This window comes from Bradysia coprophila, chromosome II, assembly GCF_014529535.1.
Source record: "Bradysia coprophila strain Holo2 chromosome II, BU_Bcop_v1, whole genome shotgun sequence".
Classification (NCBI taxonomy): Eukaryota; Metazoa; Arthropoda; class Insecta; order Diptera; family Sciaridae; genus Bradysia; species Bradysia coprophila.
In genome coordinates this window covers 7,807,631-7,834,099 of record NC_050735.1, presented here as the reverse complement: position 1 = coordinate 7,834,099, position 26,469 = coordinate 7,807,631, and the positions used below count along the sequence as shown (strand labels likewise).

General features: G+C 38.2%; 8 protein-coding genes across 9 annotated transcripts in view; 4 read left to right on the top strand and 4 right to left on the bottom strand.

Annotated features, from left to right (window-relative positions):
• LOC119070525 (retinal homeobox protein Rx2-like) overlaps positions 1-3,837 on the top strand; it is an 11,932-nt gene extending 8,095 nt beyond the window's left edge. Inside the window, exons 2-3 of the mRNA XM_037174902.1 lie at positions 2,955-3,160; positions 3,224-3,837. Coding sequence (XP_037030797.1) covers positions 2,955-3,160; positions 3,224-3,592 — 575 coding nt within the window. The 3' untranslated portion in view covers positions 3,593-3,837. The remainder of the gene's footprint in view (positions 1-2,954; positions 3,161-3,223) is intronic.
• On the bottom strand, positions 1,738-26,469 carry LOC119070490 (COP9 signalosome complex subunit 6). Of its 2 annotated transcripts, none has more exons than XM_037174851.1 (2): positions 26,321-26,469; positions 1,738-2,816 (listed from the first exon to the last, which is right to left on the bottom strand). In XM_037174851.1, the coding sequence occupies exon 2, from the start codon at positions 2,806-2,808 to the stop codon at positions 1,816-1,818; it is 993 nt and encodes a 330-aa protein (XP_037030746.1). In that variant the 5' UTR covers positions 2,809-2,816; positions 26,321-26,469; the 3' UTR covers positions 1,738-1,815. The 2 variants fall into 2 exon arrangements, with proteins under 2 accessions (XP_037030746.1, XP_037030741.1); XM_037174846.1 differs by lacking the exon at positions 26,321-26,469 and adding an exon at positions 2,966-3,102.
• On the bottom strand, positions 5,972-6,986 carry LOC119070766. Its single transcript, XM_037175250.1, has 2 exons — positions 6,922-6,986; positions 5,972-6,847 (listed from the first exon to the last, which is right to left on the bottom strand). Exons 1-2 carry the CDS (start codon positions 6,961-6,963, stop codon positions 6,077-6,079), a joined length of 813 nt encoding a protein of 270 aa, XP_037031145.1. The 5' UTR covers positions 6,964-6,986; the 3' UTR covers positions 5,972-6,076.
• On the top strand, positions 9,012-10,117 carry LOC119070546. Its single transcript, XM_037174938.1, has 2 exons — positions 9,012-9,162; positions 9,237-10,117. Exons 1-2 carry the CDS (start codon positions 9,079-9,081, stop codon positions 10,005-10,007), a joined length of 855 nt encoding a protein of 284 aa, XP_037030833.1. The 5' UTR covers positions 9,012-9,078; the 3' UTR covers positions 10,008-10,117.
• On the bottom strand, positions 12,993-14,095 carry LOC119070543. Its single transcript, XM_037174922.1, has 2 exons — positions 13,945-14,095; positions 12,993-13,870 (listed from the first exon to the last, which is right to left on the bottom strand). The coding sequence occupies exons 1-2, from the start codon at positions 14,026-14,028 to the stop codon at positions 13,100-13,102; spliced, it is 855 nt and encodes a 284-aa protein (XP_037030817.1). The 5' UTR covers positions 14,029-14,095; the 3' UTR covers positions 12,993-13,099.
• On the top strand, positions 15,212-16,317 carry LOC119070550. Its single transcript, XM_037174951.1, has 2 exons — positions 15,212-15,362; positions 15,437-16,317. Exons 1-2 carry the CDS (start codon positions 15,279-15,281, stop codon positions 16,205-16,207), a joined length of 855 nt encoding a protein of 284 aa, XP_037030846.1. The 5' UTR covers positions 15,212-15,278; the 3' UTR covers positions 16,208-16,317.
• LOC119070565 lies at positions 22,875-23,863 on the top strand. The gene is made up of 2 exons (XM_037174975.1): positions 22,875-22,936; positions 23,011-23,863. The coding sequence occupies exons 1-2, from the start codon at positions 22,895-22,897 to the stop codon at positions 23,779-23,781; spliced, it is 813 nt and encodes a 270-aa protein (XP_037030870.1). The 5' UTR covers positions 22,875-22,894; the 3' UTR covers positions 23,782-23,863.
• Positions 25,249-26,455, bottom strand: LOC119070611 (leucine-rich repeat-containing protein 57). The gene is made up of 2 exons (XM_037175040.1): positions 26,321-26,455; positions 25,249-26,238 (listed from the first exon to the last, which is right to left on the bottom strand). Exon 2 carries the CDS (start codon positions 26,179-26,181, stop codon positions 25,465-25,467), a length of 717 nt encoding a protein of 238 aa, XP_037030935.1. The 5' UTR covers positions 26,182-26,238; positions 26,321-26,455; the 3' UTR covers positions 25,249-25,464.

The following is a 26,469-nucleotide window of genomic DNA, read 5'->3' as shown; positions in this document are numbered from 1 at the left end:
CTTATAAATTCCTTCAGTTATCATACATGATTGAGAATGAAAAGTTGTGGAACAAATTTTCTTTTCCAAAAATCGGCCTTTTCAGTACAGTTTTGGCGAACGGAGTCATTTTTTCTGACACAAAGGCCTGGACTAAACTGATCATACTTTGAGTAAGTATTTCCTATAAAAATAAATTGGCAGTGTCTTCTTACCTAACAGAGCCTATTTTGTATCAGTACATTCACTCGATTGACTTCAATAAATGTTTTGGTAACGACATCTGTTATCGACAAAGAAATATGGACCTAGAACTTAATCTTTGAGGGACTGCGAATATTTCTTGCTCCAAACTACTTTCATTGAATACCAAATCATTAGGTCCTAGAGGGATTACATTTTGGTCTTTCGAGACCTTAGTTGAAAATCTAAAAAAAAAAAAATCGGAAGTGGTGCCTATCTGTGATTACTAGTGTGATTGTTTGACGAGATTTGAGCCCGGCTTCTCCAGTACTCAAGTCAACGGTTTCTCACTGCTACAATTCAGACCTAATCCCAGCTTAGCTTATTTTGAACGAAGAAATTAATTCCTCATAGGATTAAAATGGAGACGAGAGGCAAGATCGCCAGCTCTATCCTCAATGTTGCCATTCCATCCCCATGGAAAACCTAATTTATAATAATTTGATTTCTCGAATCACGAAGCCCTCGGTGCTTTTACTCATCTGGATACGAGATGTCAAATTACTTCCCTGATACATCAATCTACTATTTACTACCGGCAAAGTTTCTCAGATAATTTTTTTGTTTTCAAACCCAAAGAAAATATTTTTGCGAACAAATTCATAACAAGTGACGTTAAACGGTATCGAGGCGATGAATGTAGTGTAGCTCTTACAGCTCGCGCCGAAGGCAACATATGCAAGCACAAAAGTCACAATAACAATCTTCAAACCTTTGCTTAGTACACTATTACTCGTGAAAACTCCAGAAACGAGTTTTAACTCCCATGAAGGAAAACGAGTTTTCGCGGGGTACAAACGAGTAAATGAAGTAATAGATTAAATGATTCTATCGAGATATACTATTGATGTTCGTAAAAGGTTTAACTAGTTGAAGTGCAACAATTTCATGTGGCATTCCATTCATATTAAAAATGGAACTCTAAATGGTACAAACTAGTTAACGTAATTTGAAACTGAAAATATTCCCTCAAAATTTATCGTTACTTATGTCCCATGTTTCTCATTTCATTTCAAAATGTTTTTGCCGACGTCATTGAATATGTTTGCTTGCATGCATCACTGAAAGATGTATCTCTTACACAGGACTTTGACGACATGTGTTTTGATTTGTTACTGGCTTTATGTATGTAATGTACCATCAACCCACCGAAATTATGAGATAATTTTGTGTGTATAATTGTGAGTCGGTAAATTTACAAAATTGTTGATGCGTTGCAAGATATAAACACATCATTATGACAGGTTAAAAGTGTAGAATTAATGCAAACGAGTTGAATGCATAAAAGAAACGAAAAAAAAGAGTCTAGGACAGGCTCGACTATTTTGGCCATTCAAGCTGCTTTTACTAAAGGTCAAACGTTTTGTTTTAGATAATTGTTTTGGCTACTTACGTTAATAAGGCAATAGTTTGATCTCGTCTCATTCACTGCTTTTCATATTCAATAAATGATTCTGCTTCAACTCTTAGTCTCTGATCTCCAATCTTTTGGTAAATGAACAACCCCGACTCGAATTAACTTGAAATGGTTTTATTTTACAAAAGAATCGAAAATGATAAATCAGACAATATTGGCGGAATTACAAAAATCATTTAAAAGAATAAGCCACGCATACGACGTCCGCTTCCTTGTCGGTCATACAGTACATTAAACTTATTGACCAAATTGTTCATATCGTTGCAGCCTTTAGTTAAACTACCCAAATAAGTGATTAGGGCAACATCGTTCGACTGTGTATAGTACTCCTCGCGGAATGTTGATCCCTGCACAACCGGCAAACGATGACTCAATGAATACGCTTCGCGCAGTACCTCATGATTCGGTTGCAGCGTTCCATTCTCCACCGACTTGATATACTCCAAAACGAGTTTGACTCGTGAATGCAACATTTTGATCGCACTGTACTGCGTTAGCAAATGTTCGGCAACAACTGATTTTTCCCCAACATCATTCGTTGACATTCTGACGACGTGATCGACTCCGATTCGTTCAGCTTCTTCGGTTGCCAGTGTGTAGGTCAACGGAACGAAGAGCATTGTTGCTTCACCATGAACAATGTCGATTATTGATTCGTACAATGCAACCGGAAGATGGTCAATGCTCCGGATTGACGGATTCAATTGCAACATAATCGGACACTCGTTAATCTGGCATATCTGCTTGTGAACGTGAATGTCTTGCTCAGACGGTGCATCACCGGTAGTGTACCATCCCAAAAAGTCCAGATCACTGAACACCTGTTTGTATTGCTCCTCCTTGGTCGTGTAGTACGCATGGTTCACCGAAATCGCTCCGTCGACTATTTCGAATTTCAATTCAAACGAATTCATTACTTCCACATTACGTCCGGTCTGTTTTCCAATCAATGCGCCAAGAACTTGTTGCCGCGATCCTTCTTGAGCGCGGATGCGTGTCCAATGCTCGGAAATATTCATTATGACAAGTGGGTGTAGAGAGACCGTCACTGACGGGATGATAGATGGTGCTGCCATAACTGAGTTTGCATTCGACTTTGAGCTCGAGGATGCAACGTTGGGAGATTCAGTGACGTCCGGGTCAACGTCCATTTCGTTGTTTGCTGACATTTTCAGTTCTGAAATAAAAATAAATTTCTTTCATTAACATAAGCTATAAAGCGGTATGCAAAACGTAAAATGGACACAGTCATTACGTTGTATGCATGAAATGATACACACAACAAAATGTAAGAAAATCTTTTAAATAATTCCAGATGGTCAATACCAGACCGAACAAACACCAACCAGTAGCAACAATTGCATCGGTAATTCATCTAAGAAACCTCGACGAAACAGAACCACATTTACGAGCAATCAACTAACGGCACTGGAAAAGATTTTCGAAAGAACGCATTATCCTGATGCATTTGTGCGTGAAGAATTAGCATCCAAAGTGGGTTTAAGTGAAGCCAGAGTACAAGTGAGTTCGCTGAATCGATTGATTAGTTGGACGATAATAAACGTTGTTTTCCTGTTTAACTAGGTCTGGTTTCAAAATCGCCGCGCAAAATTTCGTCGCAATGAACGATGTGCTTTAAGCAACAATCGATCGGTCAGTGCATCACCGGGAACCGCATGCGTTACAACGACTGCTCAAAAATCACAACTATCACCCGCCGTTATGGACAAGGCTATGCACAATCAGATGGACTTGTCAACGCATTATTCATTGGGATTCGCTAGTTTGGGCGTTTTCCCGCCGAAAAATACGAATTTTCAATATGCCAATTCGTATAATTCGTATCCGGCCGACACAAATGCCTGCTCATATTTACCGAGCAATTATTGTCCGACAAATTACAACAATTTTAATTCGCTGCGGTACAAACCTCACGCTTTTCCGTCCATTTGAAAGTTGTACTGTGATTCGGTACGTGGCATTTTTTCTTTTAGATTGAAAAGTTAACACCAACTTATACATATAGCCAGTACGTTAGGTTAAATTATAATCAAATTTAGAGTAAAACGAATCGCATATACTAATGTATCACCCTCACCCACAGTACACACAATCAACTACCACATTTTAATCATTTTGTGGATTTTATTTTTGTTTAATAAAATGTGATAACAGAAACAATAAACGAACAACGAAAGCATCAATGTCTTAATTTCTTTTCACATGATGGACAATCTCTGAAAACTCGGTCGGTATACGGGGAAGTACAATCAAATTTCATCAGAAATTTTCTTCAGCTGATTCACTCAGAGAAACCAAATTGCTTATACGGATTTAACAGTACACTGTGTAGTACTGAGATCAGTAAAAACATGCATAGCCAGTTTAGTTTACGTAAGACCGTAGATTCTCGTGCTGTTCGCAACTTTAAGAATTCCTAAAGTTAAGAAAGGCATGAGAATCTACGGCCTGAGTAAACCTGCCCTACAACAAATTAAAAACTTAGTGTAAAAGAGATGCACGATTTTGTGACAGAGCTGCATACACGTTTACTCTCTCAAAATCTTGCATCAAGTTTTATGTGCGCTGTGGGGCTGAAAATCAACTGAGACAAATTTTAGTTGAATTTTGATTGCCCTTTCTAATATGTGCTTGTCGTCACAATCACCCAGCTGCTATTTTGGGTATTGTTAAATAGAAGAATCGCGCGATAAGGACGAGGTGAAAATTGCAATCCCATAAGGCTAATGGTCAAAAGTTTATAAGCAGAAAGTTGTGTAGCTCAGCTACAGTAGCTGGGAAGATGTTGAATCATGCCAGCGCCTATTATTGGGAAGTTTATCTAAATTTACTGAGAAAATTTTTCAGTAAAGAGTCGCTTCTTATGTGATTTTGCAGTAACTCCTATATCCGCGTTTTTCCTATTCCTTATAGACACACTTTCACTGTACCTCCGGATTTCTTTTATGAACGATGCTTGAATAAAATTAGCAATAGTTGGACCTGGAAGCACGAGTGATTTATAACATTTCTGATACTGCGTTGCATCTATCTCAATGCATCAAAAGTCCAGACAGGAATCAAAGATAATCTAAAACAGGACCTATTGTAGGAATCCTAAATGAGGATTGACATGTTACGACGAGCCATTTTTGTCGCCACTCTTTCTACCTTCCGTGATTTCTTTAGACTTTTTTTTCCTTTCTTTTAGGGGTTTTTGGACAGTTCCTAAAATTGTATCATTCACTCATGGTTCAACACCTTCCCAGGTCTATAACTTTTGACATAGAAACTTCTGACCTATAGATAGACTTTCGAAATTATAATTGTCACTTAATGAGACCAAAAATCTTTCTAAGTTAGGTTGTTGCTCACCAACAACAAAACAGTCGCCAAATAATTATCATTCAAACGTGATAATCGAATATCGATCAACTGGTTCCTACACCAATATCTGGGAAAACTTTTTAGGAACAAAAACAAATCTATCGAAATTTATCTTCAGCTGTTTAACACTGTTTATCGTCCTCACTGAAATTTTTCTACAAATTGAGTGCAAAAAATCGGATTCTTTCTACATATACATCGGAGCAGTTCTCTACAATAAATTTTCCTTTCCAGCCAGGAGACATTGTCCCAAATTGAGTTGTGACAAAATTGGTAGAACTACGACAAGGTCTTTACTGAGAAACGAAAAATATTTTCAACAAATGCCTTACATTCCAAAGTGTCCTATTGAAAGTTAAAAGGCAATAACCTTTCAAGAGGAAACTTCTTTTATCAAGTTTGGTTTCCGTTAGACTGGAGAAGTGAAGTCAATACGTTCAATTGAGTATTGGCGTATTTAAATAAGTTAGTACGTGGTACACAATGGCCCTCTGTGGATGAAGGCATGAGATACTCGGATGGTAAACGAAAAAAATTGGTAAAACTCAAGTCAATGAGCAAGAAGATACAATCGAGACCTTGTTCAAGCAATGAAATCATACAGCATGATTCGAGAGGCAGAGCAAAATTTTAAGGTTTTTCTTACTTTTTTGGTTAGATTGACATACAGATTGGATTCGTTCCCATTACATGTATTTGTAGAGCAATTGATCACAAGCGGTTCTGATATCTTAAGAAAACTTTATTTAACAATTGAGCGATGACTCATATATACCACCTCATCGGTGTGGCGCTGAAAATATTCGATTTGGCAATGAGATGGTGTAAAGTGTCCATTGAGAAAATGATCAGGTTTGATGTTAGAATAAATGGAAATGGAGTGATAGGAACGACATTCGGTCAACAGTGAATGCGCATAATGTAATAAAAAAACGGAAAATTTTCTTTCTTGCAATTTGATTATTTATTTCTAACTTAAAAGCTAATTTCATGTTCAAGTTCGGTTAAGCTCGGTCGGACATCGAGAAGAGAAGTTGAGAACTCTTCGATCTAGCATGGGCATTGGAGTCCAAGGTTGCCCAATGAAGCTTGAAGGGCGGCAATGATGTTTTGTAATTCAGCACCTAGCTTACGTAAAACGACACGTACGTTAGCAACAACGCTATCAGCAACTTTAGCTACTTCGCATAAAAGATCGGCAACAATAACGGAGACTTGTGCAAGAAGTCCGTCCAAAGCGCAGCCGAGTGCGCTGTTTTGGAGCTGTTCGAGAAGGCAATCGAGGGTGTCGCTAATAACTTGGACAACTGCCTTGAGGGCCAATTGGAGTTGAGCCAAAGCATCATCAACGGCTTTGCTGACCTTGAAGAGGAGTTCGGCGACGGCTGCAACGACGGTTTGGAGAAGATCTTGGACGGCGCAAAGGAGGCTGTTGAGAACAACATCGAGTGAGGCGACGAGGTCATCAAGACTGCCAGTAACATTTTCAAGGATGCATTGAACTTGACCAATAACATCGTTAAGTGTGACTCCGATATTGCCGATAAGACCGGTAACAACACCAGTAACAGTACCGGTAAGACCGTTAAGACCGCATCCATCGAGTGCAACGAGACCGTTGACTTGATCAATGATACCGTTCAAAGCAGCAGCGACAGCAGCGAGTAATTGTTCTACGATTTCAAGAACGGTTCCAACGAGATTGTTGATTGTGTCTTGAAGGTTGCCAACGAGTCCATTAAGGCTGCATGACAAATTTCCCAATACACCGTTAAGAACACCTCCCAAGTTCAAGCCCAAGAGTGGGGTGGCACTGACGGACTAAAGGAAAGAGAATAGAAAAATTGTGTTAATTTTCGGTCCTTCTCTTCTATGAAAACTGCCAATTGACTTACGCCAACGGCAAGTACAGCCAAGAAAGCGACGATGAATTTCATGGTTACAAGTAAGTACAATTCTGAAAGCAAACTGATGAGCATAACGATCTTTTGCCGGTCTTTTATACTCCCACAAAAGTGGCGATGACGCTAGTATCGTCAATTGATCCAATAATTGAAAATGAAAATTCACAGTTCATCTAGCCGCCTGATCAAACACACCTCTGCTGTTCGGTTTTAATTTTCATTTTGGTACTTATTGTTGTGGTTGTTGTTGCCGAAAATTAATTCCTCTCTAACTTACCTGTAATTAGAGTCGCTTTTGCAAACAAATTAGTTTCGTTCGAATATTTTAGTCAGGAAAATTTGCAATTCGATCTCGAAATTTTGTTTTTGCTTTCCGTGTTCCATCGCTAAATTATGCGAAGATTGCGGTAAGCCTCATTAATATGGCACGTGTGTGCATGTGTAACTTGTAACGCATATTATTATATTTGTGTTTTACGTCAATGGATGCAATCGCTTGAGTCCTAGTCCTTGTCGATTAATCTTTCAAAAAATCATCGTTTCACAGACTTCGATGTTTGGAACATTCCTACGATCGTCAGTATTTTTGCATGAGCGGGTAGGAAAGTGTTGGCAACTCGAACATCCAGCTATTTCATCGAAATTCTGTAGTTGCTTAAGCTTGTTTTGAGCGCACGTTTATTTGTGGCAATGGCCAAAAAAGGTCAATTTTTGTACTTTAGCCACTTACCGGAAGGATTTGGAAAATTTTCACAAATGTACGAATACGAAAAATTCGACATATTTCCAAATCCTTCCGGTAAGTGGCTAAAGTACAAAATATGATTCTAATATGCTAGTAAACACTTGATACAGTGCCGCACTGGCCATACTAGGAAGTCTGGAGATGCCCGAGGAACATATGACACAATTGAATCAGTTGGTTTTGTTTCAAATTTTATAGGCCCTAAACGAAATTTCCCGAAGCGTAAGGTGCCAGTAACTGCAGCCCTGATTTAAAATTGTCACATACGTCAGAAAAATTGAAATAGACGCGAAGAAAATTAGAATTCTAGAGCATTTTTGTGTTAGTATACTTCAATCAAAATTGAAGCTCAACGAAAGTCGTGCCGCGGTAGGTTCATGGTGTCATAGATAGTAGAGGTCACTACCTACCCAACGACACCCATATCTTCGAAGTCTATCGTTGTAACTTTTTGAAAACACTCTGCAAAAGTTGGAATATTTTTCCCCTAAAATAGCTACTGCACCACATACACGAAAAATTTCGAAATGTTTTAAAGGCCAGCTTATGCGGCGTCAACACCTCTACCAATGACCATAATTTCAGATAAATGCGTTACGTATTCTTGGTGATATGCAACAAAAACTATTTTGGTCACCCTCGCGCAGTACATTTTTTCATGATTTCTGGCGTGAAAACATAATTATTTCGAGGATTTTTTTTTTGTTGCAAATGACTCAGGAGGATCACCTGAATCGATTACTGTGTACCCGCCGAAAATCGCTGATGGCTTGTTTTTAAGTTGTTCGAAGTTTTGGCGAATTGACTCTTAATTGTGTAACGATGTGGTCAAGTTGCCAACAGGTTATTATCCATAATTACTTCCCTATCGTATTAGGCAAAGAAGCCAGTGATCTGAAGAAACGTTTTTCAAACATCGAAATCTCAAAACGAAGATATCTCAAAGGTCAGATAACTGAGACCGACTCAAGCGACTGCATCCGTTGACGCACAATTTTGCGATATTTAAATTAGTGTGCTCGTGATCGATACAATCCCAAATACACGTGCCATATTAATGAGGCTTACCGCAATCTTCACATAATTTAGCGATGGGACACGGAAAACAAAAACAAAATTTCGAGATCAAATTGCAAATTTTACTTATTAAAATATTCGAACGAAACTAATTTGTTTGCAAAAGCGACTCTAATTACAGGTAAGTTAGAGAGGAATTAATTTTCGGCATCATAAACAACAACAACAATAAGTACCAAAATAAAAATTAAAACCGAACAGCAGAGGTGTGTTTGATCAGGCGGCTAGATGAACTGTGAATTTTCATTTTCAATTATTGGATCAATTGACGATACTAGCGTCATCGCCACTTTTGTGGGAGTATAAAAGACCGGCAAAAGATCGTTATGCTCATCAGTTTGCTTTCAGAATTGTACTTACTTGTAACCATGAAATTCATCGTCGCTTTCTTGGCTGTACTTGCCGTTGGCGTAAGTCAATTGGCAGTTTTCATAGAAGAGAAGGACCGAAAATTAACACAATTTTTCTATTCTCTTTCCTTTAGTCCGTCAGTGCCACCCCACTCTTGGGCTTGAACTTGGGAGGTGTTCTTAACGGTGTATTGGGAAATTTGTCATGCAGCCTTAATGGACTCGTTGGCAACCTTCAAGACACAATCAACAATCTCGTTGGAACCGTTCTTGAAATCGTAGAACAATTACTCGCTGCTGTCGCTGCTGCTTTGAACGGTATCATTGATCAAGTCAACGGTCTCGTTGCACTCGATGGATGCGGTCTTAACGGTCTTACCGGTACTGTTACTGGTGTTGTTACCGGTCTTATCGGCAATATCGGAGTCACACTTAACGATGTCATTGGTCAAGTTCAATGCATCCTTGAAAATGTTACTGGCAGTCTTGATGACCTCGTCGCCTCACTCGATGTTGTTCTCAACAGCCTCCTTTGCGCCGTCCAAGATCTTCTCCAAACCGTCGTTGCAGCCGTCGCCGAACTCCTCTTCAAGGTCAGCAAAGCCGTTGATGATGCTTTGGCTCAACTCCAATTGGCCCTCAAGGCAGTTGTCCAAGTTATTAGCGACACCCTCGATTGCCTTCTCGAACAGCTCCAAAACAGCCCACTCGGCTGCGCTTTGGACGGACTTCTTGCACAAGTCTCCGTTATTGTTGCCGATCTTTTATGCGAAGTAGCTAAAGTTGCTGATAGCGTCGTTGCTAACGTACGTGTCGTTTTACGTAAGCTAGGTGCTGAATTACAAAACATCATTGCCGCCCTTCAAGCTTCATTGGGCAACCTTGGACTCCAATGCCCATGCTAGATCGAAGAGTTCTCAACTTCTCTTCTCGATGACCGACCGAGCTTAATCGAACTTGAACATGAAATTAGCTTTTAAGTTAGAAATAAATAATCAAATTGCAAGAAAGAAAATTTTCCGTTTTTTTTATTACATTATTCGCATTTACTGTTGACCGAATTGACTGTTAACATTATTTCAGTAACATTATTCCGTGTCGCATCGTGTCGGCCTATTCAAAAATATCAAAAAATTGTAACATCTCTATTCTAAACGTTTGTAGCTTCGAACTTAATATCTATATGCCGGGAAACACTGTAAAACAACACAAATATATTCGTCTTAGGGTTAGTGAAAGTGAAACTAAATTTAAACACGACGTCCAGCAAAGAAGAAAATTAAACTAACAAAAGCAATTGGAAGCAAGATCGCTGAAGTTACTCATGGGAAAAGAGCGACGAAGTTGATGTTCAAGCGATTAGTAGTCTCAATTCAGCGCGGAAATAAATGTTGCACCCTAAAATGTCTGTAACCACACAATATATGAAATGTGATGAAAAACGTAATTGTTTGTAATTTTTTTTTGCCACGACAATAACTTGAGTATTTCTTAACCGATTTCCATGATTTTTTTTAATCGATACGATGAGGAATGGAATTCCTGAGGTTAAGTTCGAAGATGGGCCATGTCGGGATGAGAAACTACTCCAGAAAAACAGGATTTTACTCTGTTGAGATTTGATAATTAATAGGCAGTATATACCTAAAATAACATATATATAAATATATACTACTTACTACAGTGAGTATATAGAATTAAAAAAGTCAAGCAAATCTAACATTAGACAACTACAACGAGTGTGAAGTTTGCGACCAGAGTGAACCTAACATTAGACAACTCCGAGTTGCGGTATCTTATTGCAATATTACACAGCTCGGACGAGTGAGAACTTTGTGATATCTTACTGCAATAGTAAACAATTCGGGTCTTATTGGAACATTTGACAATTTGAACGAATCCGGAGTGACAACATTTCATTTTTGTGAGGATAATGATATCAAATTGAGAGTGTGTGTTAGATTATTAATTTGATATCATTACAGTTGCCAACAACTGTTCTAAATTAACAACATAATTTAATCGAGAATGTTCATATAATAAATAGCATTCAAAATTACATTGGCTGTCTCTAACTTATTATTTAGATAACTATTGGAAGTTTCCCGGATCAACTTATTGTCATTCGCTTTCACTTCATAAATTGCCCATTCTCAACCAGTTATTGAGTGTAATTAATTGATTAAAAAGTTTTGATTAAGAAGAATAATGTCACATTACTAGTTCATAAATTCAAGCTCTTTCGAGATCTACCAGTGGCATAGTTTCAATAGCTCCGGAATTCAGGTATACATTCTAGTGAAGCTATTATAAACAAGAGGAGGGCGTAGCAGACGCTACGACGTTGTGCGTGTCTGAACACGATACCAATAATTCATGTGGTGCACTAAAAAAATGTCAACTCAGAACAATCCACGCCATTAGTCGTATAAATTTATGCGTCAGATAGAGCTTTTTTCTCCCTTGTTACGATCTGTCAGTTTTTCTATTTTGCGATTTAGTATGGAAATGAAAACTAAAATTGAGATATCTATGCTGTTTTAAGTGGTTTTTCATATTTTTTTGGACCAAAATGTTTTAAAATAGAAAAACTGTCAGATCGTAACAAAGGAGAAAAAAGCTCTATCTGACGTATAAATTTATACGACTAATGGCGTGGAAAAATTAAAATAATTTTAAGCTTCCATATTGTGGCAAAAGTCAAATCAAATTTATTATCACTTCTTCGTGGGGGTACGTGTGAAGTACAAAAAAACATGTAACATGATTATACACAAAATAAATTCACAATATGCAAGACTACATTAGGTCAAAAAGTCATCGTCAAAATATCAATAACAAATAATACAAAAAAAAACACATTGTCAAAATTCATAATCAACAAAACGTCAAACAAAATACTGTATAAACTAAAATCAAACACAGACTTACAGGTTAACATCACAGCCTGTGATTCATAGGTAATCGAAACGGAAGGAGCTAGCAAATGCTAGAGGCAGCAATGTCACAGTTTGCTCATCACAATTAATTTTCATATCGAAAAGGCGACATAGCAGTATAAACGTCACTGTCAGACATTATTGACGAATATGTATCCACTCTATCTGCAGATTTCAACAAGTGACGAAAAGTATGACTTGGACTTTCTGTTGCCTTTATTGCGAAAAACATAGTATACAACTCGATGATAAATGCTTTTTTAGGCACACGATGCACACGAGAGAACTTTTTTTTATCAAGTTTGATTTCCGTTAGACTGGATAAGTGAAGTCAATACGTTCAATTGAGTATTGGCGTACTTAATTACGTTAGTATGTGGTACACAATTGCACTCTGTGGATGACATACCGATTGGATTCGTTCCCATTACATGTATTTGTAGAGCAATTGATCACAGGCGATTCTGATATCTTAAGAAAACTTTATTTAACAATGGGTTGTGATGAAAGTTCATGGTTTGACCGTCGAAACTGATCGCCAGCGCCAATGTCAACATTTTCTTTTTGATTGTTCACTTCAATGATCTATTGAAATTGAGATATAGACTCAATAAACCAATTTATTCAACGTATACTACATGCCTGAAACATAAATAGTTTCACAAATTGTGTATTTACTGAGCGTCATAGACCTGAAACGTCATTCTTCTTCCTCTTAAAATGGCGAAAATCACAACCCATTGAGAGATGACTCATAATTATATACCACCTCATCGGTGTGGCGCTGAAAATATTCGACATATTTTTGATCACATTCTTTGACAATGAGATGGCGTAAAGTGTCCATTGAGAAAATGATCAGGTTTGATGTTAGAGTAAATGGAAATGGAGTGATAGGAACGATATTCGGTCAACAGTAAATGCGCATAATGTAATAAAAAAAACGGAAAATTTTCTTTCTTGCAATTTTATTATTTTCTAACTTAAAAGCTAATTTCATGTTCAAGTTCGATTAAGCTCGGTCGGTCATCGAGAAGAGAAGTTGAGAACTCTTCGATCTAGCATGGGCATTGGAGTCCAAGGTTGCCCAATGAAGCTTGAAGGGCGGCAATGATGTTTTGTAATTCAGCACCTAGCTTACGTAAAACGACACGTACGTTAGCAACGACGCTATCAGCAACTTTAGCTACTTCGCATAAAAGCTCGGCAACAATAACGGAGACTTGTGCAAGAAGTCCGTCCAAAGCGCAGCCGAGTGGGCTGTTTTGGAGCTGTTCGAGAAGGCAATCGAGGGTGTCGCTAATAACTTGGACAACTGCCTTGAGGGCCAATTGGAGTTGAGCCAAAGCATCATCAACGGCTTTGCTGACCTTGAAGAGGAGTTCGGCGACGGCTGCAACGACGGTTTGGAGAAGATCTTGGACGGCGCAAAGGAGGCTGTTGAGAACAACATCGAGTGAGGCGACGAGGTCATCAAGACTGCCAGTAACATTTTCAAGGATGCATTGAACTTGACCAATGACATCGTTAAGTGTGACTCCGATATTGCCGATAAGACCGGTAACAACACCAGTAACAGTACCGGTAAGACCGTTAAGACCGCATCCATCGAGTGCAACGAGACCGTTGACTTGATCAATGATACCGTTCAAAGCAGCAGCGACAGCAGCGAGTAATTGTTCTACGATTTCAAGAACGGTTCCAACGAGATTGTTGATTGTGTCTTGAAGGTTGCCAACGAGTCCATTAAGGCTGCATGACAAATTTCCCAATACACCGTTAAGAACACCTCCCAAGTTCAAGCCCAAGAGTGGGGTGGCACTGACGGACTAAAGGAAAGAGAATAGAAAAATTGTGTTAATTTTCGGTCCTTCTCTTCTATGAAAACTGCCAATTGACTTACGCCAACGGCAAGTACAGCCAAGAAAGCGACGATGAATTTCATGGTTACAAGTAAGTACAATTCTGAAAGCAAACTGATGAGCATAACGATCTTTTGCCGGTCTTTTATACTCCCACAAAAGTGGCGATGACGCTAGTATCGTCAATTGATCCAATAATTGAAAATGAAAATTCACATTCATCTAGCCACCTGATCAAACACACCTCTGCTGTTCGGTTTTAATTTTTATTCTGCTGCTTATTGTTATTGTTGTTGTTGATGATGCCGAAAATTAATTCCTATCTAACCCACCTGTAATTAGAGTCGCTTTCGGAAACAAATTAGTTTCGTTCGAATATTTTAGTCAGGAAAATTTGCAATTTGATCTCGAAATTTTGTTTTTGTTTTCCGTGTCCCATCGCTAAATTATGAGGAGATTGCGGTAAGCCTCATTAATATGGCACGTGTGTGCATGTGTAACTTGTAACGCATATTATTATATGTGTGTTTTACGTCAATGGATGCAATCGCTTGAGTCCTAGTCCTTGTCGATTAATCTTTCAAAAAATCATCGTTTCACAGACTTCGATGTTTGGAACATTCCTACGATCGTCAGTATTTTTGCATGAGCGGGTAGGAAAGTGTTGGCAACTCGAACATCCAGCTATTTCATCGAAATTCTGTAGTTGCTTAAGCGTGTTTTGAGCGCACGTTTATTTGTGGCAATGGCCAAAAAACACACTGATCGAATAAAATAAGATTAATTGTGTAACGATGTGGTCAAGTTGCCAACAGGTTATTATCCATAATTACTTCCCTATCGTATTAGGCAAAGAAGCCAGTGATCTGAAGAAACGTTTTTCAAACATCGAAATCTCAAAACGAAGATATCTCAAAGGTCAGATAACTGAGACCGACTCAAGCGACTGCATCCGTTGACGCACAATTTTGCGATATTTAAATTAGTGTGCTCGTGATCGATACAATCCCAAATACACGTGCCATATTAATGAGGCTTACCGCAATCTTCACATAATTTAGCGATGGGACACGGAAAACAAAAACAAAATTTCGAGATCAAATTGCAAATTTTACTTATTAAAATATTCGAACGAAACTAATTTGTTTGCAAAAGCGACTCTAATTACAGGTAAGTTAGAGAGGAATTAATTTTCGGCATCATAAACAACAACAACAATAAGTACCAAAATAAAAATTAAAACCGAACAGCAGAGGTGTGTTTGATCAGGCGGCTAGATGAACTGTGAATTTTCATTTTCAATTATTGGATCAATTGACGATACTAGCGTCATCGCCACTTTTGTGGGAGTATAAAAGACCGGCAAAAGATCGTTATGCTCATCAGTTTGCTTTCAGAATTGTACTTACTTGTAACCATGAAATTCATCGTCGCTTTCTTGGCTGTACTTGCCGTTGGCGTAAGTCAATTGGCAGTTTTCATAGAAGAGAAGGACCGAAAATTAACATAATTTTTCTATTCTCTTTCCTTTAGTCCGTCAGTGCCACCCCACTCTTGGGCTTGAACTTGGGAGGTGTTCTTAACGGTGTATTGGGAAATTTGTCATGCAGCCTTAATGGACTCGTTGGCAACCTTCAAGACACAATCAACAATCTCGTTGGAACCGTTCTTGAAATCGTAGAACAATTACTCGCTGCTGTCGCTGCTGCTTTGAACGGTATCATTGATCAAGTCAACGGTCTCGTTGCACTCGATGGATGCGGTCTTAACGGTCTTACCGGTACTGTTACTGGTGTTGTTACCGGTCTTATCGGCAATATCGGAGTCACACTTAACGATGTCATTGGTCAAGTTCAATGCATCCTTGAAAATGTTACTGGCAGTCTTGATGACCTCGTCGCCTCACTCGATGTTGTTCTCAACAGCCTCCTTTGCGCCGTCCAAGATCTTCTCCAAACCGTCGTTGCAGCCGTCGCCGAACTCCTCTTCAAGGTCAGCAAAGCCGTTGATGATGCTTTGGCTCAACTCCAATTGGCCCTCAAGGCAGTTGTCCAAGTTATTAGCGACACCCTCGATTGCCTTCTCGAACAGCTCCAAAACAGCCCACTCGGCTGCGCTTTGGACGGACTTCTTGCACAAGTCTCCGTTATTGTTGCCGAGCTTTTATGCGAAGTAGCTAAAGTTGCTGATAGCGTCGTTGCTAACGTACGTGTCGTTTTACGTAAGCTAGGTGCTGAATTACAAAACATCATTGCCGCCCTTCAAGCTTCATTGGGCAACCTTGGACTCCAATGCCCATGCTAGATCGAAGAGTTCTCAACTTCTCTTCTCGATGACCGACCGAGCTTAATCGAACTTGAACATGAAATTAGCTTTTAAGTTAGAAATAAATAATCAAATTGCAAGAAAGAAAATTTTCCGTTTTTTTTATTACATTATTCGCATTTACTGTTGACCGAATTGACTGTTAACATTATTTCAGTAACATTAGAGAACTTTAGCAAATCATACAATAACGACAGAACCAATAATTCCCAACAATAACGAAAACGATATTGACACGGAAAAATTTTATCATTGTGAATGAGGCGAGATAAGTAAATATGTTCACAAATCATGGTGTGTTATGTGGTGGTAAAATTCAAACTTTCTTGTGAAAGTAGATACTTAAACAAAAATGAAATTCAAATAGAAGCACATAACTTTTCGGGTTGAAATTGTCTATATACTGCCGTATAATCGCGAAATTACACTATTAACATAGAAATCTAGCGCTACTCTAAATTCCTTGCCAATTTGGCGCTCTAAAGGCGAGCTATGTCAGCCATAACTAAAAGGAAATCCACACTTTCTAAGTAGTGACACCGGTTTCCCTGATACAAAAATGAGTGTATTTCAATTGGGCGGTATCCCGGTATAAATAAAAGGAAAATCCACACTTTCTAAGTCGGTATTCCGGCATTCGTGATACAAAATGCGTGTATCTCAGTTGAGATACCGACATTCGTGAGACAAAATGCGTGTATATCAGTTGGGATTCCGGCATCCGTGATACAAAATGCGTGAATATCAGTTGGGATACCAGTATCCCGGTATAAGTAAAAGAATTATCTACACTCGGTATACCGGCATCCGTGATACAAAATGCGTGAATATCAATTGGGATACCGGCATCCGTGATGCAAAATGCGTGTATCTCAATTGGGATACCGGCATTCGTGATACAAAATGCGTGTATCTCAGTTGAGATACCGACATTCGTGAGACAAAATGCGTGTATATCAGTTGGGATTCCGGCATCCGTGATACAAAATGCGTGAATATTTTTTTTTTTACATAATCACAGCCTTTATTCAACACTTTCTTTTGACTTCTTTACAAGGTACATAACACAAATCGTCGGGATTAATCAGAACAGATTTTACAGCGACATGAACTTCAATTAATTTTATGCATTAAAGCTACTATAATTTACCAATTAACATTCCGCGCATCGAATGTATTAAAACAAGACAAATGCGTGAATATCAGTTGGGATACCAGTATCCCGGTATAAGTAAAAGAAAAATCTACACTCGGTTTACCGGCATCCGTGATACAAAATGCGTGTATCTCAGTTGAGATACCACCGGCATTCGTGATACAAAATCCACATTTTCTAGGTTGGGATACCGGTATCCCCACCACATGACACACCATGATTTGTGAACATATTTACCCATCTCACCTCATTCACAATGATAAAATTTTTCCGTGTCAATATCGTTTTCGTTATTGTTGAGAATTATTGGTTTTGTCGTTATTGTGTGATTTGCTAAAGTTCTCTATTATTCCGTGTCGCATCGTGTCGGCCTATTCAAAAATATCAAAAAATTGTAACATCTCTATTCTAAACGTTTGTAGCTTCGAACTTAATATCTATATTCCGGGAAACACTGTAAAACAACACAAATATATTCGTCTTAGGGTTAGTGAAAGTGAAACTAAATTTAAACACGACGTCCAGCAAAGAAGAAAATTAAACTAACAAAAGCAATTGGAAGCAAGATCGCTGAAGTTACTCATGGGAAAAGAGCGACGAAGTTGATGTTCAAGCGATTAGTAGTCTCAATTCAGCGCGGAAATAAATGTTGCACCCTAAAATGTCTGTAACCACACAATATATGAAATGTGATGAAAAACGTAATTGTTTGTAATTTTTTTTTTGCCACGACAATAACTTGAGTATTTCTTAACCGATTTCCATGATTTTTTTTAATCGATACGATGAGGAATGGAATTCCTGAGGTTAAGTTCGAAGATGGGCCATGTCGGGATGAGAAACTACTCCAGAAAAACAGGATTTTACTCTGTTGAGATTTGATAATTAATAGGCAGTATATACCTAAAATAACATATATATAAATATATACTACTTACTACAGTGAGTATATAGAATTAAAAAAGTCAAGCAAATCTAACATTAGACAACTACAACGAGTGTGAAGTTTGCGACCAGAGTGAACCTAACATTAGACAACTCCGAGTTGCGGTATCTTATTGCAATATTACACAGCTCGGACGAGTGAGAACTTTGTGATATCTTACTGCAATAGTAAACAATTCGGGTCTTATTGGAACATTTGACAATTTGAACGAATCCGGAGTGACAACATTTCATTTTTGTGAGGATAATGATATCAAATTGAGAGTGTGTGTTAGATTATTAATTTGATATCATTACAGTTGCCAACAACTGTTCTAAATTAACAACATAATTTAATCGAGAATGTTCATATAATAAATAGCATTCAAAATTACATTGGCTGTCTCTAACTTATTATTTAGATAACTATTGGAAGTTTCCCGGATCAACTTATTGTCATTCGCTTTCACTTCATAAATTGCCCATTCTCAACCAGTTATTGAGTGTAATTAATTGATTAAAAAGTTTTGATTAAGAAGAATAATGTCACATTACTAGTTCATAAATTCAAGCTCTTTCGAGATCTACCAGTGGCATAGTTTCAATAGCTCCGGAATTCAGGTATACATTCTAGTGAAGCTATTATAAACAAGAGGAGGGCGTAGCAGACGCTACGACGTTGTGCGTGTCTGAACACGATACCAATAATTCATGTGGTGCACTAAAAAAATGTCAACTCAGAACAATCCACGCCATTAGTCGTATAAATTTATGCGTCAGATAGAGCTTTTTTCTCCCTTGTTACGATCTGTCAGTTTTTCTATTTTGCGATTTAGTATGGAAATGAAAACTAAAATTGAGATATCTATGCTGTTTTAAGTGGTTTTTCATATTTTTTTGGACCAAAATGTTTTAAAATAGAAAAACTGTCAGATCGTAACAAAGGAGAAAAAAGCTCTATCTGACGTATAAATTTATACGACTAATGGCGTGGAAAAATTAAAATAATTTTAAGCTTCCATATTGTGGCAAAAGTCAAATCAAATTTATTATCACTTCTTCGTGGGGGTACGTGTGAAGTACAAAAAAACATGTAACATGATTATACACAAAATAAATTCACAATATGCAAGACTACATTAGGTCAAAAAGTCATCGTCAAAATATCAATAACAAATAATAAAAAAAAAACACATTGTCAAAATTCATAATCAACAAAACGTCAAACAAAATACTGTATAAACTAAAATCAAACACAGACTTACAGGTTAACATCACAGCCTGTGATTCATAGGTAATCGAAACGGAAGGAGCTAGCAAATGCTAGAGGCAGCAATGTCACAGTTTGCTCATCACAATTAATTTTCATATCGAAAAGGCGACATAGCAGTATAAACGTCACTGTCAGACATTATTGACGAATATGTATCCACTCTATCTGCAGATTTCAACAAGTGACGAAAAGTATGACTTGGACTTTCTGTTGCCTTTATTGCGAAAAACATAGTATACAACTCGATGATAAATGCTTTTTTAGGCACACGATGCACACGAGAGAACTTTTTTTTATCAAGTTTGATTTCCGTTAGACTGGATAAGTGAAGTCAATACGTTCAATTGAGTATTGGCGTACTTAATTACGTTAGTATGTGGTACACAATTGCACTCTGTGGATGACATACCGATTGGATTCGTTCCCATTACATGTATTTGTAGAGCAATTGATCACAGGCGATTCTGATATCTTAAGAAAACTTTATTTAACAATGGGTTGTGATGAAAGTTCATGGTTTGACCGTCGAAACTGATCGCCAGCGCCAATGTCAACATTTTCTTTTTGATTGTTCACTTCAATGATCTATTGAAATTGAGATATAGACTCAATAAACCAATTTATTCAACGTATACTACATGCCTGAAACATAAATAGTTTCACAAATTGTGTATTTACTGAGCGTCATAGACCTGAAACGTCATTCTTCTTCCTCTTAAAATGGCGAAAATCACAACCCATTGAGAGATGACTCATAATTATATACCACCTCATCGGTGTGGCGCTGAAAATATTCGACATATTTTTGATCACATTCTTTGACAATGAGATGGCGTAAAGTGTCCATTGAGAAAATGATCAGGTTTGATGTTAGAGTAAATGGAAATGGAGTGATAGGAACGATATTCGGTCAACAGTAAATGCGCATAATGTAATAAAAAAAACGGAAAATTTTCTTTCTTGCAATTTTATTATTTTCTAACTTAAAAGCTAATTTCATGTTCAAGTTCGATTAAGCTCGGTCGGTCATCGAGAAGAGAAGTTGAGAACTCTTCGATCTAGCATGGGCATTGGAGTCCAAGGTTGCCCAATGAAGCTTGAAGGGCGGCAATGATGTTTTGTAATTCAGCACCTAGCTTACGTAAAACGACACGTACGTTAGCAACGACGCTATCAGCAACTTTAGCTACTTCGCATAAAAGCTCGGCAACAATAACGGAGACTTGTGCAAGAAGTCCGTCCAAAGCGCAGCCGAGTGGGCTGTTTTGGAGCTGTTCGAGAAGGCAATCGAGGGTGTCGCTAATAACTTGGACAACTGCCTTGAGGGCCAATTGGAGTTGAGCCAAAGCATCATCAACGGCTTTGCTGACCTTGAAGAGGAGTTCGGCGACGGCTGCAACGACGGTTTGGAGAAGATCTTGGACGGCGCAAAGGAGGCTGTTGAGAACAACATCGAGTGAGGCGACGAGGTCATCAAGACTGCCAGTAACATTTTCAAGGATGCATTGAACTTGACCAATGACATCGTTAAGTGTGACTCCGATATTGCCGATAAGACCGGTAACAACACCAGTAACAGTACCGGTAAGACCGTTAAGACCGCATCCATCGAGTGCAACGAGACCGTTGACTTGATCAATGATACCGTTCAAAGCAGCAGCGACAGCAGCGAGTAATTGTTCTACGATTTCAAGAACGGTTCAAACGAGATTGTTGATTGTGTCTTGAAGGTTGCCAACGAGTCCATTAAGGCTGCATGACAAATTTCCCAATACACCGTTAAGAACACCTCCCAAGTTCAAGCCCAAGAGTGGGGTGGCACTGACGGACTAAAGGAAAGAGAATAGAAAAATTATGTTAATTTTCGGTCCTTCTCTTCTATGAAAACTGCCAATTGACTTACGCCAACGGCAAGTACAGCCAAGAAAGCGACGATGAATTTCATGATTACAAGTAAGTACAATTCTGAAAGCAAACTGATGAGCATAACGATCTTTTGCCGGTCTTTTATACTCCCACAAAAGTGGCGATGACGCTAGTATCGTCAATTGATCCAATAATTGAAAATGAAAATTCACATTCATCTAGCCACCTGATCAAACACACCTCTGCTGTTCGGTTTTAATTTTTATTCTGCTACTTATTGTTGTGGTTGTTGTTGCCGAAAATTAATTCCTCTCTAACTTACCTGTAATTAGAGTCGCGTTTGCAAACAAATTAGTTTCGTTCGAATATTTTAGTCAGGAAAATTTGCAATTCGATCTCGAAATTTTGTTTTTGCTTTCCGTGTTCCATCGCTAAATTATGCGAAGATTGCGGTAAGCCTCATTAATATGGCACGTGTGTGCATGTGTAACTTGTAACGCATATTATTATATGTGTGTTTTACGTCAATGGATGCAATCGCTTGAGTCCTAGTCCTTGTCGATTAATCTTTCAAAAAATCATCGTTTCACAGACTTCGATGTTTGGAACATTCCTACGATCGTCAGTATTTTTACATGAGCGGGTAGGAAAGTGTTGGCAACTCGAACATACAGCTATTTCATCGAAATTCTGTAGTTGCTTAAGCGTGTTTTGAGCGCACGTTTATTTGTGGCAATGGCCAAAAAAGGTCAATTTTGTCGGTCACTTAAAATCTGTTCTAATGCAACACACTGATCGAATAAAATAAGATTAATTGTGTAACGATGTGGTCAAGTTGCCAACAGGTTATTATCCATAATTACTTCCCTATCGTATTAGGCAAAGAAGCCAGTGATCTGAAGAAACGTTTTTCAAACATCGAAATCTCAAAACGAAGATATCTCAAAGGTCAAATGACTGAGACCGACTCAAGCGACTGCATCCGTTGACGCACAATTTTGCGATATTTAAATTAGTGTGCTCGTGATCGATACAATCCCAAATACACGTGCCATATTAATGAGGCTTACCGCAATCTCCTCATAATTTAGCGATGGGACACGGAAAACAAAAACAATATTTCGAGATCAAATTGCAAATTTTACTTATTAAAATATTCGAACGAAACTAATTTGTTTGCAAAAGCGACTCTAATTACAGGTAAGTTAGAGAGGAATTAATTTTCGGCATCATAAACAACAACAACAACAAGTACCAAAGTAAAAATTAAAACCGAACAGCAGAGGTGTGTTTGATCTGGTGGCTAGATGAACTGTGAATTTTCATTTTCAATTATTGGATCAATTGACGATACTAGCGTCATCGCCACTTTTGTGGGAGTATAAAAGACCGGCAAAAGATCGTTATGCTCATCAGTTTGCTTTCAGAATTGTACTTACTTGTAACCATGAAATTCATCGTCGCTTTCTTGGCTGTACTTGCCGTTGGCGTAAGTCAATTGGCAGTTTTCATAGAAGAGAAGGACCGAAAATTAACACAATTTTTCTATTCTCTTTCCTTTAGTCCGTCAGTGCCACCCCACTCTTGGGCTTGAACTTGGGAGGCGTTCTTAACGGTGTATTGGGAAATTTGTCATGCAGCCTTAATGGACTCGTTGGCAACCTTCAAGACACAATCAACAATCTCGTTGGAACCGTTCTTGAAATCGTAGAACAATTACTCGCTGCTGTCGCTGCTGCTTTGAACGGTATCATTGATCAAGTCAACGGTCTCGTTGCACTCGATGGATGCGGTCTTAACGGTCTTACCGGTACTGTTACTGGTGTTGTTACCGGTCTTATCGGCAATATCGGAGTCACACTTAACGATGTCATTGGTCAAGTTCAATGCATCCTTGAAAATGTTACTGGCAGTCTTGATGACCTCGTCGCCTCACTCGATGTTGTTCTCAACAGCCTCCTTTGCGCCGTCCAAGATCTTCTCCAAACCGTCGTTGCAGCCGTCGCCGAACTCCTCTTCAAGGTCAGCAAAGCCGTTGATGATGCTTTGGCTCAACTCCAATTGGCCCTCAAGGCAGTTGTCCAAGTTATTAGCGACACCCTCGATTGCCTTCTCGAACAGCTCCAAAACAGCCCACTCGGCTGCGCTTTGGACGGACTTCTTGCACAAGTCTCCGTTATTGTTGCCGATCTTTTATGCGAAGTAGCTAAAGTTGCTGATAGCGTCGTTGCTAACGTACGTGTCGTTTTACGTAAGCTAGGTGCTGAATTACAAAACATCATTGCCGCCCTTCAAGCTTCATTGGGCAACCTTGGACTCCAATGCCCATGCTAGATCGAAGAGTTCTCAACTTCTCTTCTCGATGTCCGACCGAGCTTAACCGAACTTGAACATGAAATTAGCTTTTAAGTTAGAAATAAATAAAATTGCAAGAAAGAAAATTTTCCGTTTTTTTATTACATTACGCTACTGCAAGTTTTTGTGGTAGACTAGGCTCATAATCCAGGAGTTGGTAGATCGATGAGGTAGAATGGACGGCGCTTGTCGAACGATATTTTGGTTTTCGTGGAACCAACAACACGTCAAAATTCACGTCAACAAGCGTATTCTATCCCAGCCGAGAGGCGTTCTATTTTTTTCAAACCATCTTTACTGCTATGACATTTTATTGATATTTTATTTACCAGAGCGAAGAATGAAGTACTGAAAAATTATTACAGGCCAGCCAAGGTTTCCTTATTGGTTTGAGAAAAATCGGGGTTTCAACGGTCAAATAATGTGAGAGCCATATACTCGGACACAATCTTAGTATGTTGTGTGTATTGAGATTGTTTACATTTATGTAATAAGATTATAGAAATTAGGCTTGATTTACGAGGCTATTTAAACAAGGAAAATTACGCGACTACTGATGGTGGTAAATTATAGGAAATATTGAAAAAGTATGCTAATATAAACTGAGTTTGTTTGTCCGAAGCTCACATCCCCTATTTCCTACTCAGCTAGCCATTACCCACTAAACAATCAAATTCATGAATCATAATCTGGATTTGACCCAAAATTTTTTTTTAATTTGTTTAGCCACAAGTGACTATATAAATTAAACTTCTTTGAGCTCATAAAAATATTTATTAAAAAAGAGGGTCGGTCCTGGTCCTCACAGAACCTTGTCGGAAGTTTTGTGATGGATTCTTTTTTTGCAGTGAGAATCGGTTCGTTTATTGAGCAGAAAAAGAGTGAAACTTAAAAACGTTCGGACTGGAAATGTTACAATTAGCCTCTAGTTGCGAAATTTGTTGAAAAAAACCTCATCACCTCAAAAAACAAAAGTAAAGTAAAATATTTATTAAACACTGAAAGCGGATGAATATCCTATGATAACACACAGTACGTATGTGAATCGATATGCGATAAACTCACCACAAATTCACCTCAAAGTAGGTTGTGTTCGTGTATTTTCATTATGTTCAGTGTTAAGATACTTTGATGGAAACACCCGAGTTCCTTTGCCTTATTTGATTATCTTAATTTCAACCGAGAACAAGTCTGATAAAATACAGTTGAAATTGTTTCAGAGTTAAACGGCCAGTTTGTGAATTCAACTGCAGTCAGAATATTTGGTCTTGTAAAGCCAAGTATACAAGCAGCTTGTGAAATGAAATTTTGACAGAAAATGTATGGGCCATCTGTCAAAATCATCAGATCGTGTGAAACAATGTATGATAATTTCATTTCACCAACCGACTAATGCACTACTTCAATATGAAGTGTTCTGTTCAACCAAAAAAACCTTAACTCATTTTAACAAATATATTTTCGTGTTGCTTACAATTTGTGATGAATTGCATTGGCGATAAAATTATTTTAAAAAAAATGAAAACGATCGACTCAATCGATCCGATTCACAATTATATTTCACATGCATTAATTCAGGATAAATAATATTTAAAGTTGAAAATTTTTGGAAACACCAAAAAGTGTAGAAAAAACCACTTAATCCAAAAAAGAAACGATTTCTCAAAACATCTTCTTTTTCACGGCCGTGTACCGTTCCATATATTCCTCGTAACCATCCAAATCAACAAACTGCTTCGATTGAAACATATTCCCGTCCAAGTAAATATTCGAAATTTTCGATTCCTTTAAAATGCGCGAATGAATGCCGGTTATCGGTAGGCAATTCTCCTCCGCCCGGAATATTTTCAACTTGGGACAATCTGCCAATTCCTCAGCAATAACCGAAATTTGATTTTGATTCACATTCAGTTCGGTGACTTGCAAGTCTTTGACATCGCTCGGTATCGATGTGATTTTGTTTCGCGACAATTCTAAAATATCCAAATGCTTGAGACCGCAAAACATGGTCGGAAATTCGGCTATTTGATTGTTGCTTAGATGCACTTGCTTCAAATTGACTAAATTAGCTAATTGTTTGGGCAATTTAACGATAAGATTATTTATGGCATTTATAGTCTCAAGTTTGACAAGTAGACCAAGTGCTTCCGGCAATTCTACCAATCGATTGTCGTTCAAATTTAAATGTTTCAATAGCGTGAAATCCGCTATTTTGTCCGGTATCGTGACAAATCGATTTTCAGATAGATCAAGTGTGCGAAGAACGTTGGGAAAGGCACGCAGATGAGGCGGAAATTCTTGTAACCGTTGTTGGGATATTTTTAGAACGCCGGTCTTTTGAGCAGTTTCAAAATGCTGTTTCACTGCTTTGTTACCCATTTCTTTTGTGTTGGGTGGTAAATCGATTAGTTGATTAAGTTGAGGTTACTGTGAGATCTAGAAATACGTTTTGTTTTGGTTTTTCATATACTTTTTGGTGTTGATAACAATCAATCTATCGAAATATGGTTCAACTCACCCGTATCGAGATAAAACGTAACGATATGCCTCGTATTTTGTACAAAGTTGGATTAAATTTTTGGCTTTGATTGGGAAAATATTCAAGAGTTTTGTCACTCACACTTGATTTGCACTTCTTCTTTTAAACGTCACCAAATGATCTACCCA

What these genes read in the sequence shown, in the direction of transcription:
- LOC119070766 (XM_037175250.1), bottom strand. Translation starts at nt 6,963, where the DNA reads ATGAAATTCATCGTCGCTTTCTTGGCTGTACTTGCCGTTGGC. An exon ending in TGGCTGTACTTGCCGTTGGC is followed by an intron (nt 6,848 to 6,921) that starts GTAAGTCAATTG and finishes TCTTTCCTTTAG; the next exon opens with TCCGTCAGTGCCACCCCACT.
- LOC119070550 (XM_037174951.1), top strand. Translation starts at nt 15,279, where the DNA reads ATGCTCATCAGTTTGCTTTCAGAATTGTACTTACTTGTAACCATGAAA. An exon ending in TGGCTGTACTTGCCGTTGGC is followed by an intron (nt 15,363 to 15,436) that starts GTAAGTCAATTG and finishes TCTTTCCTTTAG; the next exon opens with TCCGTCAGTGCCACCCCACT.
- LOC119070546 (XM_037174938.1), top strand. Translation starts at nt 9,079, where the DNA reads ATGCTCATCAGTTTGCTTTCAGAATTGTACTTACTTGTAACCATGAAA. An exon ending in TGGCTGTACTTGCCGTTGGC is followed by an intron (nt 9,163 to 9,236) that starts GTAAGTCAATTG and finishes TCTTTCCTTTAG; the next exon opens with TCCGTCAGTGCCACCCCACT.
- LOC119070543 (XM_037174922.1), bottom strand. Translation starts at nt 14,028, where the DNA reads ATGCTCATCAGTTTGCTTTCAGAATTGTACTTACTTGTAACCATGAAA. An exon ending in TGGCTGTACTTGCCGTTGGC is followed by an intron (nt 13,871 to 13,944) that starts GTAAGTCAATTG and finishes TCTTTCCTTTAG; the next exon opens with TCCGTCAGTGCCACCCCACT.
- LOC119070611 (XM_037175040.1), bottom strand. Translation starts at nt 26,181, where the DNA reads ATGGGTAACAAAGCAGTGAAACAGCATTTTGAAACTGCTCAAAAGACC.
- LOC119070565 (XM_037174975.1), top strand. Translation starts at nt 22,895, where the DNA reads ATGAAATTCATCGTCGCTTTCTTGGCTGTACTTGCCGTTGGC. An exon ending in TGGCTGTACTTGCCGTTGGC is followed by an intron (nt 22,937 to 23,010) that starts GTAAGTCAATTG and finishes TCTTTCCTTTAG; the next exon opens with TCCGTCAGTGCCACCCCACT.
- LOC119070490 (XM_037174846.1), bottom strand. Translation starts at nt 3,014, where the DNA reads ATGAATTACCGATGCAATTGTTGCTACTGGTTGGTGTTTGTTCGGTCT. An exon ending in GTTGGTGTTTGTTCGGTCTG is followed by an intron (nt 2,817 to 2,965) that starts GTATTGACCATC and finishes TTTTTATTTCAG; the next exon opens with AACTGAAAATGTCAGCAAAC.